This window comes from Oryctolagus cuniculus, chromosome 11, assembly GCF_051225735.1.
Source record: "Oryctolagus cuniculus isolate XC-2025 breed Fujian yellow rabbit chromosome 11, ASM5122573v1, whole genome shotgun sequence".
Classification (NCBI taxonomy): Eukaryota; Metazoa; Chordata; class Mammalia; order Lagomorpha; family Leporidae; genus Oryctolagus; species Oryctolagus cuniculus.
Genome location: NC_142877.1, coordinates 59,837,688 through 59,856,472, shown reverse-complemented (window position 1 = coordinate 59,856,472; position 18,785 = coordinate 59,837,688). Strand labels below are relative to the sequence as shown.

At 63.2% G+C, this 18,785-nt stretch overlaps 2 protein-coding genes across 3 annotated transcripts; both read right to left on the bottom strand.

Moving 5' to 3' along the window:
* Positions 1 to 68: 68 nt before the first annotated feature.
* On the bottom strand, positions 69 to 4,703 carry SHMT2 (serine hydroxymethyltransferase 2). Of its 2 annotated transcripts, NM_001082405.1 has the most exon segments (12): positions 69 to 493; positions 592 to 699; positions 789 to 944; positions 1,031 to 1,130; positions 1,312 to 1,477; positions 1,680 to 1,819; positions 1,900 to 2,022; positions 2,196 to 2,277; positions 2,574 to 2,774; positions 2,941 to 3,020; positions 3,449 to 3,646; positions 4,633 to 4,703. In NM_001082405.1, coding segments are annotated over 12 exon segments (1,515 nt in total). In that variant the 5' UTR covers positions 4,666 to 4,703; the 3' UTR covers positions 69 to 365.
* Positions 4,704 to 7,533: 2,830 nt separating this feature from the next.
* NXPH4 (neurexophilin 4) lies at positions 7,534 to 16,265 on the bottom strand. Its single transcript, XM_070052441.2, has 2 exons — positions 16,057 to 16,265; positions 7,534 to 9,108 (listed from the first exon to the last, which is right to left on the bottom strand). The coding sequence occupies exons 1-2, from the start codon at positions 16,111 to 16,113 to the stop codon at positions 8,239 to 8,241; spliced, it is 927 nt and encodes a 308-aa protein (XP_069908542.1). The 5' UTR covers positions 16,114 to 16,265; the 3' UTR covers positions 7,534 to 8,238.
* Positions 16,266 to 18,785: the final 2,520 nt, after the last annotated feature.

Below are 18,785 nucleotides of genomic sequence, written 5' to 3'. Positions count from 1 at the left end.
GGTACACTTGGAGGGAGAGGAATCACCACACGCCCAGGGGACCCCTCCCATAGCAGCAGAAATGCGGGGCAGGTGAGCATTTTATTAGATAAAAACAGGAAGGAGGGTACCCACCCACCGCTTCCACTGGCTCAGAAGGGTAACGCCCCCCTTCTCAAGAAGGGGTGGGGGGTCTGTAACACTGAGAGTTAGGGCAGAACGCTCCACGGAGGCCAAGTCTTGTTACAAAAATTCTCTTTCTCTGAGCTACAGGTTGTAGGAAGGGGGATTCAGCCTGGCTCTTGCCCTGCAGGCCTGCTGGAAAGACAGGTGGCCATCGCCGCCGCCCCCCCCCCCCCAGCCTGGGCCTCATTTCCCAGGCGCCCTCAGTGCTCAGGAAAGCCAGGCATAGGGAAGGCCCTGGCGAACTGCTGCACGCGGCGCCTGAGGTCCGCCAGACGCTGACTTGTTTCCGGGTCCTTGAGCAGGAAGGACTTGAAATCCTGGAGCTTGGCTAGACAGGGGCAGGCAGAGAAGCGCAGTCAGTGGTCAGTGCTCGGGGCAGGCGGTCATGGGAAACCCGCTGGCCCTGGCTCTGCCGTGCCCACTCACCAGTCTTCCTCTTCACCTCCAAACCGATGTTAACCCCCTCGTCTATGAAGTCCACAACTCTCCGGAAGTCATCCTCACGGAACTGCCGAGAGGTCAGGGCGGGGGCCCCTGGGAGAGAAGCAGAGGGGCAGGAGTAGCACCACAGGGCAGCCCCCCGGTGGGGTGTGGGCCCTTCCTTCCCAGACCCCGGGGCTCACCAAGCCGCAGGCCCCCGGGGGTGATGGCACTTCTGTCTCCAGGACAGGTGTTCTTGTTGGCAGTAATGGAGACAAGCTCCAGTACCCGCTCAGCCCGAGCTCCATCCAGACCCTTGGGTCGCAGGTCCACCAGCACCAGGTGGTTGTCGGTGCCACCTAATGGGGGGATAAAAATGGGAGCGTGGTGAGTCCTGGGCCTCCACCCAGAGCCCCAAAATCCTCATCCATCCTCCCTGGCTCACCGGACACCAGGGAGTAGCCTCGCTCCAGCAGCGCGTCAGCCATGGCCCGGGCGTTCTTCAGAACCTGCAGGGAGTACTCCCGGAACATGGGGGTGCAGGCCTGCAAGTAAGACAGCAGCAACTGTGGCCCTGCCCGGCTTCACCCCCAGCCTGCCCCTGGACTCCAGCCTTGGCCTCTCCCGCACTTTCCTTCCATCAGCCCCCACTTGAGTTAGCAAGGTGCAGAGGCCATGCCCTCGGGCCTGTGTGCCCCATCCAGTCCCCAAGAGCAGGCTGCCCACCTGCTTCAGGGCCACGGCTACTGCAGCAATGGCATGGTTGTGGGGGCCCCCCTGCAGCGATGGGAACACAGCGAAGTTGATCCGGTCCTCAAACGTGTAAGGGATCTCCTGGCCAGTCTTAGGGTCCACGGTCCGTACTCCCTTGCGGTAGAAGATGAGGCCCGACCTGGGTGCAGGGTGTGTGATCAGAGGCTGAGCTGGGGAAGGTGGAGGGAGCTGGCCGGCCTGGGCCCCTCGGCCGCGCTTGATGTTCTGGTTTCCCACCCCTGCGTCCCCTGCCAGGGAATGGCCACCATGGACAGACTGGGTGGACAGGAACAGGGCGTGAAGGCGGGGAAGGGCAAGGCCTGCCCGCAGAGAAGCCTGACCTGGCCCCTCGGAGAGTCTTGTGGGTGGTGGTGGTGACAACGTCGGCATGCTTGAAAGGTGAGGGGATCACCTTGGCAGCCACCAGGCCGCTGATGTGGGCCATGTCTGCCAGCAGGTGCGCCTTGACCTCGTCACACACCTGGACAGGTAGGGAGACAGGCCTCAGCAGGGGAAGGCTGCACCCCTTCCCAAACCTCTGGGCCGGGGCGCCCCACCAACCTCTCTCATGCGGGCGTAGTCAATGAGGCGCGCGTAGGCACTGGTCCCGGCTATAATAAGCCGCGGCCGGAAAAGCCGGGCAGTCAGAGCCAGCTGCTCATAGTCGATGAGGCCGGTTTGGGGCTAGACAGGAGAGACAGACAGCCAGCTCAAGCCCTAGGGAGGCAGCAGGGCAGCTCCCTCTCCCCCCGGTCCTCAGGGCTGCCCAGGGCTCCAGCCCCCCACCTCATCCCCTGCTACCGCCTGGACAGAGGAGCCCCAGGCTGGAGCAGCCCCGTCCGTGGCACAGCACTCACGTTGAGCTTATAGGGCATAGACTCGAAGAAGATGGAGGTGGCTGATACACGCTTCACATCGGACATGTAGCCGTGCGTAAGGCTGGGAAAGGAGCAAGGGTTAGGGGGCCTCAGAGTGGAACGAGCCAGACTTAGCCACTCCCTGCCTGCCAAGCTCCCCAGGCCTCTGTCCCAGAATACAGCTCCCCGCTCGTCCGCCCGCCCTGCTCTGTCACTCTGGTGGGCTCTGATGCTGCCAGTCTCGCGTCCCTCATCCACAGTAACACATGGGACAGGGACAAGCCTGTGCCGTCCGCACGGCGCGCGAACAGCAGGTGTCGGCAGAAAACTCCTTCCTTACCCCAGTCCCGCCCCCTCACTGTTCCCCTCCACACTCACTGGCCCCCATCAGGCAGGTCCAGCCCCATGATGCGGTCGTGAGGCTGCAGAAGGGCTGTGTAGGCAGCCAGATTGGCTGGGGACCCCGAGTAGGGCTGGACGTTGACTCCCCACTGGGCAGGATCCAGGTCAAAGGCTTCCAGGGCCCGGCGCTGGCACAGCAGCTCAATCTCATCCACCACCTCTGCTCCCCCGTAGTATCTGTGGCAGGAGAGGCGTGCATAAGGGCCCAGAGAAGGGACCTGGGCCAGCAGCCAAGGACTGGCAAGGTCACTCCTCGATAAACACCGGGAGGGTCCAGGTAGGTCCCCCGTCGGGAGCACCAGCCCTGATGTCGCCCTCCAGCCCTGGGGTGCCTCGCCCTCACCTCTTGCCAGGATAACCCTCCGAGTACTTGTTGTTCAGACAGGACCCCAGGGCCTCCAGCGCAGCTCGGCTGCAGAAGTTCTGGGGTGGTGGGGGGGCAAGGTCAGACGGCACGGAGTCCCTCCCTCTGGACCCCCACAGCCCCACCCTGCCAGGGCCCCGCAGGGAGCTCAGGGTGCCTTGCCAGAGGCACCATTCTCAGAACCCCAGCTGCCACGATGCGTGTCCCCAGCGAGGCCCCTGGTGCACCCTGACACGTGCCTCCAGGCTGCTCTTCCCTCCAGGGAGGGCAGGAGGAAGCGGAGGAGCCTGGAGCGGCCCTGGAAGGCTGTGGGATGCCTGGATGCCACATCCCCTTAAGCAGGCTGGCTCTGTCGTCGTTTGAGAGGACAGTCCAAAGAGGAGACACGCCCAGCAGAAAGGGCCGGGCCTGAGGGGACACCAGAAGTCTCACTAAGACAACTTCTTTCGTCCTGCACCTGCTCCACGCCCCGCTCCCAGGGTCCCACCTCTGACGCAATGAGTTCCAGGCCACGGCACTGCCTGTCCTTCTCCCTCTGCAACAGCTCCCACATCTCAGGGTCAGTGTCCGAGAGGCTCTCCTGGCCGGTCCAGCCCCTGCTCGCTTCCCCAGTCTGAGTCTGCGCCGCCTTGCCGTGCTGAGCCCGCACGGCCGTCCTGACCAGCGGACCACATCTCTGCAGAGGCTGGGGGCAGGAAAAGCCAGGGTCAATCCCAACTCACCCAGGCGGTCTCCCAATCACCCCCAGCCAGGCTCACACGGCCCTCTGGCCATACACCAAATGGCCAGTGGTCCAGCCAGCTGGCTCCCGTTCTTGCCACCTCCACCTCTATCTTTCAAAGCCAGTTCCAGACCAAGGTTGAGATCAAGGTCCAGGGGGTGGTACTGATTCACTCCACTCAGCTCACCTCCTTCGAAACTCCCTCCACCTCACCCCAGAAGCCATTACGTGAAGTCCCAGGGTAAAGTTGTCCTCCATGTCTGTACGCCCCAAACCCCAAACCCAGGAAAGGGCCCCTGAGGTTCTAGAACCTGCCCGCCCACAGGGACAAAAGGGCCATCTGGGGTGGTGGTGGGGGACCTGCTACCCCAGGCCAAGTCCACACAGGCTGTGGAGGTGGTTTTCCCAGGGATGGAGGTGGGAGGGTAGACCCTCTGCAGCCCCTGGGTTACAGGTACGTGTTGGGGAGGGGAGTTGTTTGGCTGAAAGGGAAGCCAAAAACCATATCCTGTTCCCTTCACCCCTAACTTTTCCACCTCCGTCCAGCCACACTACCGCTGGCTGGACCCCTGCCTGATGCAAGCGGTGGGGCTCAGTTGCATCATGTGCATGGTTCAGAGCCGGCCGCAAAGGTTCGGTTTGCTGGTCCGGGCCGGGAACCCAGCTAGTTCCCCAGTACAGGGTCCCCAGGGCATCCGGCGCGGTCCTCTCCCCTCGTGCCACGTGAAGTGGGCGGTCACGCGGCTCTGTGGCGACTGAACGCTGGAACAGCGAGGGTCCCCAGCTCACCCCTCGCGTGCCCAGCGGTTTCGGGGAACTCCCTAGTTACATACATACATGAGCACATGCGGTGGAAAAGCCAAGAGAACCCCAGAGTTTGTGAATGGGAACTAGGAAGGGGGAGGGGTTCTTTTCCACTAGTCACCCTGCCTCCGGAGCCCCATTCTTACCCGAACTGCCCAGAGCAAAGAGAAGGGCAGCATGGCAACCACAGGTCGCAGAAGGTCCAGCCACCAACTCTGGCCCGAGGTAGCAGGGGGTCGGAAACAGACCCGATGTGAGAGCGCGTGCGCGAGATCTACCCGCCGAGCCAGATTTCAGGGGCGGGATCTACGCATGCGTGATAGTGACCTTTTGAGCCTTTTGGGAATTGTAGTTTTTCTCGTTTCTTCCGCTTCTTTCCCCCCATCTGTAGTCCCAGGATTAAAAGCCCTTGCCTGGAATAAAAGAGATTCATTGCCACCCTACTCCTTACAGTTCAGCTTTTCAGGATTTCATTTTCTTGTCGATTGTCAAGACAAGTTGATTGGGTGCGTACTGAATACCTAGCATTATTAGCAATCTGGGAGATTCAAAGACTCCTGTACAAAACAGAGAGCTGTTATGGTATCCTGGTTTACAAGGGGGAGAGACCTGAGTTCAAGTCCCAGCTCCAGGACTAACTAGCAAGTTAGCCTGTGTGGGCCTCAGTTTCCTCACTTGTAAAGCCACAGTGAAATAGCACATGCTGGGTGATGGACTGGCAGTATTCATGGGAAGTGCTCTGGGGCTGATCTGCTTCTGAGCCACCCCGGATCCCTCTGAGGCCGTCCTCTGCCTTTCCTGACAAACCCGAGAGCAGACAGCCCCTCCTGTTATGCACCTGTTGCGTTCTGTTGCCTGTTCATCAGCCTCTTGATGTCCCAGCAGCCAGCGAAGGCCTTTATATCCAACCCCAGAGGCACAGATCCTGGGAACCGGGAGGGATCTTCTCCTTAGCCTTCCTTCATCTGGATAAAACCCCTGGGCAGTTCCCAGATGAGTGAGAGGCCTCTCCTCAGAGGTGGTTGACAAAGTGTGGGCATTCCGCCCACTTGTGCTAACACATAAGCAAACCTCTCCTCCGGGAACCTAAAAAGCAGTGGTTTGGGGAACCATTCCTCACACAGCCATATTACACACATTCATCCATTCATTCAACTGACAAATGGAACTCCGGCTCCGCCGGGAGCTGGGCATGGCACTGGAGTTATTAAGGAGGGCTCACTGGCTGCTGGGACATCAAGAGGTAGACAGGTTGGGGCCAGCGCCCTGGCTTAGCAGGGTAAGCCTCTGCCTGCAGCTCCAGCATCCCACATAGGTGCCGGTTCAAGTCCAGGCTGCTCCACTTCCGATCCAGCTCCCTGCTGATGCACCTGGGAAAACAGCAGAAGATGGCCCAGGTGCTTGGGCCCCTGCCACCCACGTGGGAGACCCGGAAGAAGCTCCTGGCTCCTGGCTTTGGATCGGCGCAGCTCTGGCAGTTGTGCCCATTTTGGAGTGAACCAGAGGATGGAAGACCTCTCTCTCTCTCTCTATATATATATGTGTGTGTGTGTGTGTGTGTGTGTATAACTCTGCCTTTCAAATAAATAATTTTTTAAAAAAAAAGAAGTGGACAGGTTACAACATGTGTCTAGATCAGTAATATGCAGGGATGCCTCACTCTGCTCCCAGAGGCCCAGAGGGAGTGGGGAGGGGCAGGGAGGGGAGGAGGAGGTGGCCTTGGAGGAAACAGGTACCTGAGCCAGAGGAAGAGGAGCTGATCTGTCCCACAAGTGCGTTCCCAAGCAAAGTCTCATCTCCTCCCCCCCACCCCGTGTGATTTTACGGCGACATCGTTACAAGGGAGGAAGCCGAGGCCCACGGAGCTACCTTGCTAATTCCAGTCATTCCCACCTAGTGGTCATACCCTCAGCTCCAACCTCCTTCCCGCCACTCCAGCTCAGCTTTCCTCAGGCAGTACGAGCCTTCTGGGTTCTTCCTGCAACCTCTGACCCAGGGCCCCTCCCCGTGCCCGCTTGCGCTGGGCTGAGTCTGTCCTTGGCCCAGCCACCCTCTCAGCGGGCATCCACCTGTCCACCGGTCCACCCATCCACCTAGCAGCCGCTGACTTTCTGCTCGCAGACTTCTCATACCCTGGCCTGTCTGGGTCAGACCTGGCCCTGACTCAGTTTCTGGCTGTGTGTGTGTGTGTGGGGGGGATCTCCTGGGGAACATGGCCCTCCCCCAGGGGGCACCTGGACAGTGGACACCGGGAAGCAAGGCGGAGGAGGAGGGCCGGTCTCGGTGCCTCAGCTTGTCCGAACCCCCTCCCTCGCCCCAGTCAGGGGTCCCACGGGGAGGGGGGCCGCTGAGCTGAGAACTGCTAATGAAGCCGCAGCCAATTAACGCCCGGGCCAGGGTTGGGGGCGGATAAAATTAGCAGCCGCGGCTGCAGGAAAGAGCTGGAGGCGGGGGTGGGGAGGGTGGGCAGCTGGCTGGAGGGGCCTGTGTTTGCAAGCGGCTAGCAGCGGCGTCGCGGCCCCGCCCTCCAAACCCGCGCCCGGCCCTTCCCCCACCCCCTCATCCCAGTGCTCCCTCCCTCTCTCATCCGTCTGCAAACTCAGCGCCCACGAAATTAGGAAGGAAAAGGAAGATCGATGACTCCAGATGCTGCAAACACCGTTCCCCCTCCCTCCCAACCTGCCGCCTCCCCCCAGCCCCGCGGAGCTTCGCAGGTTGTCAGCGCTCTGCCCACGCCGTCCCCGCAGGTCCATCCCATTTAAGGTCTTGTACCTCCTTCCCCAAATAGTTCGCCGCTCCCCACTGAGGTCTTCGGGCTCCAGCCCATTCGCCTCCAACCCATTCGCCACAGCCGCCTTCACTCACCTCAGGGAGGAGCCTCATCCCTCCTCCACCCGGTCTTCGATGACCTTTCCGGTGCCGGCTCTTGGCAAGCTTTGCCTCAGTTTCCCCAGGAGCCGCCCAGGGAGGAGGCCCCCGGCAGGTCTCCACCAGACAGAAACCCACACCTGCCCCCCTCTTCTCTACAAAGGTCTCACACAGACGCGTATTGGATTTCACTTTATTTTGTTCCCTTCCCCGTCTGTTTTGGCGTATAAAAAATATCACCGAGAGGAAGCAGGCAGAGAGGGCAGGTGGAGCTGGACTGCGGGGACGGGAGGAGGGCGGGCCCAGGGCGGGGGCCCGGGGCGGCACCTCGGTGCACGAGTTCTGCTTCCGCTACCCTAAGGGGTTGCGAGGAGAGGGAAGGGGGGCAGGCAGACCGCAGGCAGACAGCGACGGGGACGGGCCGGGGCTATTGGCCTTTGCAGGCTTACACACGGGGGCAGGTGCGGCAGGAGGACAAGCGCATGGGGGAAGAGAGTTAGGGCGGGAGGAGGGTGCCAGGCAGGCATCATTAAAGCTGCAGGCAAAGGGAGTGCCCATCCCAGCGCCGGGGGCGAAAAGGGCATCCAGTGTAGACCTCGTGGGCGCTGGAAGCACCTTCCAGCCACGTATTCTGGGGCTGCGTTCCTGCCCCTCCACTTTAGGGGCGTGCCTCGGGGCGGGGGCCATGCCATCCTCCTCAGGGGCACTCTCTGCTAGGAAAAGGGGAAACGCGCCTGCTGATGGGCCCGGGGAGGGCCATTCCCCTCCGCCCGCAGAGTGGAAGGGCTGGACGCGGCCACAGGGACGGAGAGATACGGGGAGGGGGGGTCCCACCTAGCCAGGCTGGGATTTGGCGGAAAGGTCGGGGCCGGGGGCGGGGCGCGCTATCCAAAGTAGGGGTGCTCGCTCTGGAAGTTGTAGTCTGGGCACACCTTCTGCACCAGTTTGTAGTCAAAGCTGAGGAAGGAGACGAAGATGCAGATGACTTTGAAGGGCTTGGCACAGAGCCAAGCGGCCTGGCTCTGAGTGTGCTCAGTGAAGCACACCTGCGATGGGTCGTACAGGCACGGGCGGTGCTTGCGCGCGCGGTTTGTCTTCTCATACTCCACGTGGCAGTTGAAAGCGCGAGACTCTTTGGCCCCAGGCACTCCCAGCGCGCCCCCGAGGGAGCCTGCTAGTGCGCCCCCAAGGGTGCCCCCAAGCCCCGGCCCCGCTGCCGCTGCAGTCACCCCCAGCGGGGGCCCCAGGCCCGGGAGCACCCCCTCCAGGGCCAGTGTAGACTGCAGAGGGTGGGGGGCCGGCCCGGGCAGCCAGACGCCCCCGAACTCGACACGCTTGGAGGGCGGCACGATGCTCACACTGAGGTTGCCCAGGCTGGAGGAGTTGTGGCGGAAATACACACTGAAGGTACCGTTCACGTGGTCCACGATCTTGCCAGTGACCAGCAGCGAGAACTTGAGGGTATGCACCCGAAAGTAGAAGTCTCCCCAGCCGAAGATCTTTTTGGCTCGGGCCGCTTTAATGGAAGGCTTCCTCTTGGTGCGCGGCACTGGCAGCGCGCCGGCAGCCCCGGCCCGGGCCAGCGCCCCCGTGTGGTTAGCCGGCCAGGCCCAGCTCCAGGCGCGGGCGGCGCCCAGGCCCTCGGAGGACCTGGACGCTGGGAGCTGTTGGCCAGTGGCACCCCCTCCGGCCGCGGCGGGGCGCAGCTCCAGGTACTGCGGCAGTCCGGACTCCGGCAACTGGGCGCTGGCGGCCTGTGCACGAAGAAAGAGCAGGAAAGAGAGACGCTGGGGTTGACCGCGCCTGAGCCCTCCCCACGCCAGCCCTTCCCGTAGGCCGCAGCGGGGGATGGGGGTGTCTTCAAGATGGCCCTGGAGCAAGCCTGCGCGGCCTTTTCAAGCTGTATGGTCTTGGCCAAGTCACCGCAAATATCGGGACCTCAGTTTCTCCGTCTGTGAGATGGCGCTGCGATGGAGCTCCGTTCACTCACGGAGCTCCAGAGTGAGCCAAAAAACCACAGCCGGTGCGGGAGTGGATCTGAGTAGGGAGTGCAGCTCTGGAGCCGGGTCCCCACTACCCTGGCCTGCAGCTGGAGAGGCTGTGGCCGCGACCTCATCCAGCGCCAAGAAAAAGGTGCGAGGAGCTCCCGCCTCACCTCCGCCCCGACCGGCCTTCGGGCAGGGGGCGCGTATGGGGTGCCTTGGATTGTGGCTGGAGCCGTAATGGGCACCACTCGCTGCGTGCGCGGGGCGGCGCTTCCCTGGGCTCAGAGGGGACCTAGGGGAGCCGGACCGCCCGCCCCCACCCGTCTGTGAGTCTCAGGTGGCGGCCGATCTGGGAGACAGCGCGGGCGCGAGTACAAGATGGATCGAGAGGCGGGAGCGGCCGGGCCAGGCCCGGGCCATCAATTATCTGGGCGGGGGGGTGGGGACGGGGAGGGGTGGCCGGGAGTGAAGGAGACCGGGAGAGCGAGAAGAAATATGGAGATGCCGCTCGGGCGCGGGCGCGGGAGGGAGAGGAGCGGTGCGTGTCAGAGTGTGTCAGTCAGCCTCGCCGGCGGCCCCGCTACTGCGGTCCCGCGGGGGAGGCAGCGCCGCGTGCGGGGTCTGGGCGGCTGTCTACCTCCCGGGGCTCTGCGGTGACTGTGTGCTTGAGCCTGAGGGGGCGCGGCCGCGCGCGCGCCTGGCTTGGCTGCGCGCGCGTGTGCGTGTCGCTCGGTGGTGGCCGTGTCTGTGTGACTCTCGTGGCTGCCTATGTTTGTCTGGAGAGATCACTCTTCCTCTGTGAGCACCACCTTTCATCCTCTCTGTATCCGCAGACACAACAAGTGTGGCCGCACTGTGTCCCCACAGGCGTGTGGGAGCGTGTGTGAGTGTCCCCGGGGGCTGAGCTCCGGTCCGAGGGTGACTAGGGAGGTTGGGCAGCAAGAGTGCCCCCTGTGTTTGCACACGCCCGTGTGTCCACACCGCATGTCCACGGGGGATGGGGACAGCAGAACAAGCTGCCGGGCTGGAATCTCCTCAGCCGCCTGCGATCCCGGGTTATTAATGCTGCCGCCACCCGCCCGTCATACATATTTATCGGCCCTTCGTTCCTCCTCCCATCCAGCCCTCCTCCCAGCCCAGGTGAGGGGGGCAGGGGCGCAGCAGTGACTGAGTCAGACAGACAAGCTGGAGCTGACATGTAACATCTGGGGAGTGGGCTTCCGAAGGGCTGGGGCAAGGAGAGGAGGCCTCCCAGGGGGAGGGGAAGGGGTCTGAGCCCCTGGGGCTAATGTGGGGAGAGCAGGGTCTGAGCCCAGGTTGGGGAGGTCTGGCGAGGAAGGATTGGCTGAGGCTTCTGGGGGTGCCTGGAAGAGTGGGTTGTTTGAACTCTGACCTTTAATCCCACCCCCTCTGGACCCCATCGCTGTTCTCTCCGGGAAACCCAGCCACCGAAGTCCCTGGTCGCCTGACCCCAAATGCCACCCAGTCACTTCTGCCCAGCAAGCCCCAGGCCCCTTGTCCTGCACCCAACCTAGGACGGGGCAGGGCTGCTCAGTCCCCTGACTTCCAGGACAGGGGGTCTGGGGGAGGGGACCCGGTTTGGCAGGGCAGAGAAAGGTGCCAGGATGCCCCCCCCCACCCTGATCCCAGACAAATTGCCGTCTCTACTTCTCTGATCCTGGCAAATCCCTGGGCTTTGGGCTCTGGAACCCCCACCTGCCACTGGAGACAGCCAAGATAAAAGGGAGAGTTGAGGGGGCCGGCCACAACGACCTTGGCGGGGGGGCTCACATGGGAAGGGCGAGCTGCGAGGAAACGAGCCGAGAAATGGGAACATGGAATAAAATAAAATCAAATCCTCCCTCTGGCTTCCTTGATCGCTCGAGCTCGCTCTCCTCTCTCGCTCTCCCTCTCTCTCTCGCTCTCCCTCTCTCTTGTTTTCCACCCCCCCCAGTCTCTTCCTGCACTCTCAGTAATTACCTCCTTCTCTCCCTGTCTGTCTGTCTGTCTGTGGTTTTCTCTCTCCGTCCTTCAGGGTGTCTGTCTCCCACCCTGGGGGAGGGGTGGGAGCGAGGTGATAAGGGGCTCCTGTCTGCCCCCCCACCGTGGCTGATGGAGGGAGCAGGGTGTTGTCCAAGGAGGGGTCCCCCTCGATCCAGAGCCACTTTAATTAAGCTAATTGGGCGCGGTGACATTTGCAGAGGGGAGAGGCTAGCACAGCTGTCGGCTCAGAGCCGGGGAGCGGAGGTGCGCGGTGGCTGGGGGGGGGCTTCAGCAGGCTCATCCAGGCCCTTGCGGGTGGGAGCCGAGCCAGCAGCGCTTTGCCCCCAAGGCAGCGGCCCACGCACCTGGGGGGAGTTGAGGCTGCCTCTTGCTGCTAAACAAACTCCCCGGGGAGGGGGGAGGATGGGGCCCTTTGGGATGGGACTGCTGGGAACGGGGGAGGGTCAGGCTGTGGGCCCCCCAGCCGCATTGCAGGGTGCACCTCCCTCGGGCCTCCCGACTGCGCGGTGGCTTTCCTCTTGATGCGTGGGTCAGGCAGGGCACTCAGCATTCAGCTGGGGGAGGGGACAGCCCCCTGTGGCTGGGGAAGGGACAGCCCAGGCCTGGACTGAGGAAGGGGAGACAACAGCATGCCGAGCCCCTGCACCTAGGAAGACGCCAGGGCGAGGGCACCGCAGTCAGGGCGGGGAGGAGTCTGGCTGAGAACCAAGGACAGAGGTGGGGTGACCAGGACAGGCTGGGGTGAGGACTAGAGCAGCCGGAGGGGAGTCAGGATTGGGGACTGGCCAGGCACAGGCATGGGGTGCTGGGATGAGCAGGAGGTGAGGCTAGGCCAGGGGCTTAGGAGGAGGAGGTGATGAGAAATGGTGGCCAGGCACTGGGCAAGACAGTGGTGGGGACAGGGTGGGGACCACAGACAGAAGATGGAGCATGGTGGAATGGGAACCAAGTAGGGACAGGGTTAGTGGCGGCTAGGCATTGGGGGCAGGTGGGAATGAGGATGGGACAGGGTCAGGGACCGAAAGGGGTAGAACAGAAATGGGAGGATATTGGGCAAACACAGGAATGCTGGGGCTGCAGACACCCAGGAGATGGGAATGGGGTGAGCAGGTGGGGACTGGAATGGGAAATGGGGGGCAAGGAAAGAGATGGGAGAGACGGAGGGGGAGAGGCGTTGAGGACAGGTGTGGGACACAAACGGGGGGGGGGGGGACAGAAAGCCAGGCAGGATCAGGCTCTGGGAGGGGCCAGGCAGGTGGAGGCGAGGGGACCTTGTTCCAGACCCTAGTGCCTGAGGGCGGTGGGAGACGGCTGGTGGGGTGGGCTCTGCCCTTGGGCCAGGGGGGCCCCTCCCCCTCAGCCCCGCCTGCCCGCCTGCTTGCGGCCTGCCGCGCAAGGCTCACCGTTATCTGAATTTTGATTTTATTTTATTTTATTTTATTTCCCTGCTTCCTAGAGCCGGCGCGGTCCCCACGGGAACGGCCACCCCCCGCCCCCCGCCCCGCGCCTCACTTTATTATTGCAATAAATGTGCCTATAAAGGCGCCGGCTCCGGGGCGCGTGGGGGGGGCGGGGAGCCGCGGAGCGGGGATGTAATTTCCCGAAGCCGGAGCCGGAGGGGGAGTGGGCGGGGTGGAGGTGGAGGAGGGGCAAGCGGGGGAGAGGGGGAGACTCGCCAATTTCCACCGCTCAAAGCGGCGCTCCCTGCTCCCCCGCCCCGCTTCGCAGCTCGCTGCCGCCCCACTCCATGCGACTCCCCCTGTACTTGAGCCCCGGCCCCTCCCCCATGACCCTGCCCCCCTCAGTGACCCTATCCCCCTCGTGGCCCCGCCTACCGAGAGAATGCCGCCTTCCAAAGTTCTCCTTCCCTTGCCAATTACTCCTCTGACCCCTGTCTGAGAGCCCCCTCACCCCAACTTACCTGCTCTCTCACTATTTGCTCCCTCCCCAGTGACCCTGACCCCAGTGACCCCTTGATTCTGTCCTTATTATCTCACCTCTTCCCCATGCACCTGCTCCAGGATCTCGCCCACCCTGAGTCGTGACCCCCTAAATTCTCCTTTCCAATGGAGCACCTGCCCCCATTCAGGGGCTTCCACCGCAGGCTCTGGCTCCAGGGAACTGTCACAGCAGCCCCCTCCCCTGTGTCTCTGGGCCAGCTGCTGCCTCTGATCACCCCCAAATCCTCACCAGCAGCTCTAGGCCCTGGCCCAGGCAGCGCGTGCCTAAGTGGCCCAGCCAGAGATTAGCTGAGGGGCTGGAGGGGGTGTGGAGGCGGGAGGGGGTGGCTGGACCAGGGGCTGTGGCCAGCGGCTCACAGAGGCTCATTCAGGCCTAATCCTTCCCTGAGGCAGGATAGAGCTGGAAGGTCCCACAGGGCCCCCGCCCCTGCCCTCCCCAGCTAATTAGTAATTAGTGATTAGTGATTAGTGACTATTGATCGCCTGCTGCTTCTCCCAGTAGGCAGCTGCTTTGGCAAGGGTGGGAGAGACAGCGAGAGAGAGGGGAAGAAGGAGTGAGACAGTTAGAAAGATCCCGAGGAAGCCTCAGCAGACAGAGGCCAGAGCCCCAGCGGCCATGCAGGCCACGAGTCCTAGCCTGAAGCACGCAGGAGGCTGGAGCAGGTGGAAAGAGGGAGAGACCCTGGGGAGGCCAGGCCAGTGAGCTGGGCGCAGGAGGCAGGGCTGTTGGCATCTGATGGCCAGGGCTTTCCAAAGCTACCCTGTATGCTGTCCCTCACCCAGGTCAGCCTCTCCTTTCGCCCACTCCCACTCGCTGGCACAGAGACACCCGGAACATACACACACATAAGGCACGATCAGGTATGTGAGCACGCCCTGAGGCTCATAACTCCCTACCCACACTCAAATGCACCCAAAACTACCAACACACGGATACACACTCACACACCCCAGGGACTCACCTCCAGACAGCACACGGACCTGGGGTACGTACGCAGGCACACTCAGTACTCAAGAGTGCACACCGTGTGTGGACACCCGAAGCCTTTGCGACCCACACTTCCCCAGGAACAGCTGTCCACACCCCCCACACCCACAGGGTGTACATACACCCTGCCAAGCACAGGCTCTCCCATGCACACGAGCCGCTCTCCCCACCGGCTCCACCACGAAGGCCCACAGCTGCAGCTCGCTCGCACTAAGATAGCTCCCATCGCTCATATCCCCGAGCTCGCTCTCCCTCAAGTCTCCACCAGATGTTTCCTTCCCCTTCAGGGGGCAAAGGAAATTAAACCAGATCTCTGCACAGGGGAGTTTATTTGACGGGAGAGTAGGGAGCAGGAGGAAGCAGGAGGAGGAGTAGGGGCGAGCCACCCTACCTCCCCCCAACCCCAGGCCTTCCTGCAGGGTGGGTGGTTGGCCCAGACCCCCCTCTGCAACCCTCTAAGGGCAGCGCTGGGCATCTCGTGCAAAAGGAGCTCCTGCCCGAGGCAGCAGTGCCTACCTTCCTGGCCCTCAAGGTCACCAGGATGGTCTGGGAGAATCGGGGTGCTCTATTGCCGGCTTCCCAGGGGGCAGTCCCTGCCCTGCTGGAGTCGCCGTGTGTGATTCGGCTGAGCAGGTGGTGGACCAAGGGCCGGGGAAAGGGGGACTACACCTTTCCAGGCTCCAGGGGCTGAGGGGGTGGGGAGGGAGAACTAGGGAGCCACCTACCTGCTTGTGAACCAGGTAGGTCACAACTGGAGTGCAGAAAACCAGAAACCCACGGGCAGCAGAGGCTTAGGGAAGGAGATGTGGGTCCAGGGCTTAGGCCCCGTTGTATTATGGGAGACACACCAGGGCCCCAAACTGCTGGCTGCACCCTAAGGCAAGTGCTGGCACTCTCCCAGGCCAGGTGGACACCACCACACCACAGCAGCGGACACATACACCCTGTGCCCCAGCACCAGACATTCAAGCCTGGCTCCCCTGGACACACCCACGCACACAGGTGCACACCAGGACGCACACTGCACATAGGAGCACACCCTGTACACCAAGTGGAGAGCCAGGCAGATCAAGTCTGCGCCCCCTTAGCCTTTGCGTCCTTGCCCGGGAGCCTCAGGGAGGCAGGCTATCTAGAGAGGTTGGATTAGGAGGAGAGACTCCCCTTCCAGACAGCACCCCCCACCCCCGCCATTTGCGGGGCGCGAGAGGGGGGTGTGTCTGCGAGGTTGTGCAGGGGAGATGGTGTCTCCGCGGGAAATGTAATGGGAGACTGTAGCCAAGTTCAGCCGTGTCTGTGTGGGTCCGTGTGTGCGCGTGTGCTCCGGCCGTGTATGCTCGGAACCAGAGCCTCCCTGGCATCTTGACAAGTGCAGAGAAGAGAGACGGGGAGGCGGGGGTGGAGGGTTGGAAAGACCGACAGACAGAGAGGAAGGCGAGCGAGGTTGGCGCGGAAAGCCGGCAAGGCTGACACCCTGCTGGCTTGTCTGTCTGTCTCGCACTCCCGCTCTGTCTGGCGCACTCGCGGGTCGCGCCTTGTCCCCTCCCCCGCCGCGCCCGAATCCACACCCGCGCCGGCCTCCACCCCGCGCCCCCTCTCGCCTTCCGCTAACTTGCGCTGGGAGAGATCCAGTCCGGAACCCGGCGATCTGTCCGTCCGCGTCCCCCTACGCCGCGCAAAGTTGGGCCGCTCGGGGCTGGGGGCGGGGCGGGCGCGCCGAGCCCCTCGCACTCCGGGACCTTCGCGCCCCAGCCCCGCCGCCCTTACCTTCCTCACGAGCCACGGGCCAAAGAGCAAGAGGAACCATTCCGGGAGCAGCCGCATCTTCCCGGGCGGGCGGGCGGGTCCCGGGGCGGGCCGGAGCCGGGCCTCGGGACGCAGGGCTCCGGGCGGGCGTGCGGCGGCGGGAGCAGGCGGCGCGGCCCGCGGACTGCGCGCGAGGAGCGGAGCCGGCGCTGGGGGCGGGGCGCGGGAGGGGGAGAAAGTTGGGTCGGACTCGGGCGGGCGGGGGGCGGGGCTCCGCGCCGCTCCAATCCCGGCCGCGCCCCGCGCGCCCCCTCCCGCCCAGCTGGGGGCACCGAAGGTGACTTTCACCCCGACACGCCCCGGACACGCCCCTTGGCCCAGGTACGAAGCGAGAGGCTCAAGGGGCCCAGGGGCCGTGTACCCCACCTGCGGGCTCTGCACACCCAGGTGGACCGGGGCAGGGCGTGGGGCTCTGGGTTTAGGGACCTGCAACACGAAGCGGGGGACACAGCGGAGCCGGAGCCCGGCGGCGCAGCAGGACCAGGGTCTCTCGGTGCTCCGGGCCAAGGTGGGTCCCCGGGCCGGAGCAGGGCAGGGGCCGAGGTGAGGGCGGGTGGGGCCTCGGGCGGCCGCCGCCGCGCGGCGCTGACGGGGATGGATGGGCGCCCCGCGGCTCATTCGGCCCGGAGATGAGAATCATTGATCACGGACGGAAACCCCATCACGTCTGTCAATAGGGCTGACGAACGGCGCCCGCCGCCCCGCCCCCGCCCCAAGACACCCCTGCGGCCCCGGGACACTTCGGCGAGACGGGCGGCTCACCTTTGCCCCCCCCCACGCCCCACAGCGCAGACCCCCACGAGGGGGCTGGGCAGGAAGTCCTTCTCGTAGCCGCCGGCCCAGCCTCCTGGTGCAGCCTCTGTCCCTTCCCTGTCGCCGTCCCATCTTTCACCATTAGCTCTTCTTGATCCTCGTCCCCTTCCCGGTCTGTCTCTGTCCTTGTCTCTGTCCCCAGCCCCAGCCCTGTCTCTGTCCCTGTCTTGGCTGTTTCTTCCTCCTGCTCCCTCCTCCCTGTAGTCTCTCTCCCTGCCCTGGAGTCTTTAGCTGTCGCTGTTGCTATGCGCTGAGGCTATACCGAGGTTGTGGTATGACCCACACCTTAGACAGGAGAGATCCTGGCCAGCGAAGAGATGGAGAGAGGGGCGTGCACCCCGAGATACCAACACAGCCCCTCCTAGGTGTGCTCGCTCTGCATCCACGGGGCCAGGCTCCTTCGTGGAGGTGCACCCACATGGCAGAGCACTCGTGGAGACCAGCACACAGGAGCAGGTGCACAGCCAGGGTGCACACCAACACACATGCTCATTTTGTGCACACACACACAGACGCACAGTGTAGGAGAAAAACACATACCCGCACAAGAGATGAGCACACCCAGCCAGGTACTCAGAGAGCTCTGTTCCCCACCCCCTTGGCCAAGAGCACACACAGAGACAGGTGCATTCGGGCAATGTCAGCCCAGAAGACCCGCCGAGGCATGTACAAAGGTAAGTATGAGATGTCATACGTACACACACACGCACGCACAGGTCAGGGAAAGGATAGGGATGCTGGAGGAGGCAGACTGGGACATCCAGGGAGACAGAAGCCAGGAGGTAGGAGCCCCGGGGAGGGGTAGCACAGAGGAGTGAGCAAGAATGGGCAGAAATGTCCAGGCTCCAGGCCACAGAATCTGAGAGCCCAAGTCCCTCACCCAGGGGCTGCTTTGGGGGTGGGTGGGGGCAGCGGGTACATCAGGACAGATGCCCATCATCCTGAAGCCTTGCAGGCCCACCCCATTACTTGTCCCTTGTTGCTACAGTCTCAGGTCATCCCGTTTTCTCACCATTATACATTTGCATGCAAACACACACACACACACACACACACACACACACACACACACACACACGTCCCCCTGGCTCTTTGCTTCTGCTCGATACTCTTGTTTCTGAGTCTGCCTCTCATTCTGACTGTCTCGGCCTCTGTTCTTGGCTCTGCCCCCTCCCCCGCTCTTCTTGGTCCCCCCACCCCACCCCCCACCCCCTGGCAGGCAGGTCATCTTGGAGGACTGCCTCCTGGTGGACTATCGCCTGGCAGGTCCTGGACAGAGTCAGGGTGCTGACCAGAAGGCTGTGCCTTCCAAACCGCAGCCGGGGTGGGGGCCTTTCCATGCTTTGCTCGGGATCTTGAGGCGACAGGCGGAGAATCAGTGGCTCCCGGGGGGCGCCAGATGCACGGGCTGGCAGAGGGAGGGGATGAGGGGGTGGGGCCAGTGGAGGGGAGCGGGGAACTGCTACGGAGGGGGGAGGCTGGCTGGCAGAGGGTGGAGGGGGTGTGGCAAAATAGCCTGAGGGAAGGAAGTGAGAGGCTGGGCTAGGGTCCCCCCGCAGGTGCATAATTAGTGTGTGTTATAGAGGGGGCTGTGCGGGGCTTCAGGATGAGCAGCTCTGTAGGAGTGTGGACGCCACCTGGTGGCCGGATGGAGGCACAGCCCGCTCAGCAATCAACAAGAAAGCCCTTTTTCCCTTCTAGCTGGGTTGCTCAGCCCCGTGGTGGGCTCTTGGGTTCCCAGGCAGGCAGGGGAAGGTCTCAGGAGTGGACTTGGAGCAGGAGGCCAGGGATGGAAGCCCAGGGCTAAGAGGGAATGGGAGGACTCATTTCTGGAGGCACCACTATCCACACTTTCCCCAGGAGAGGAGGAAGGGAGG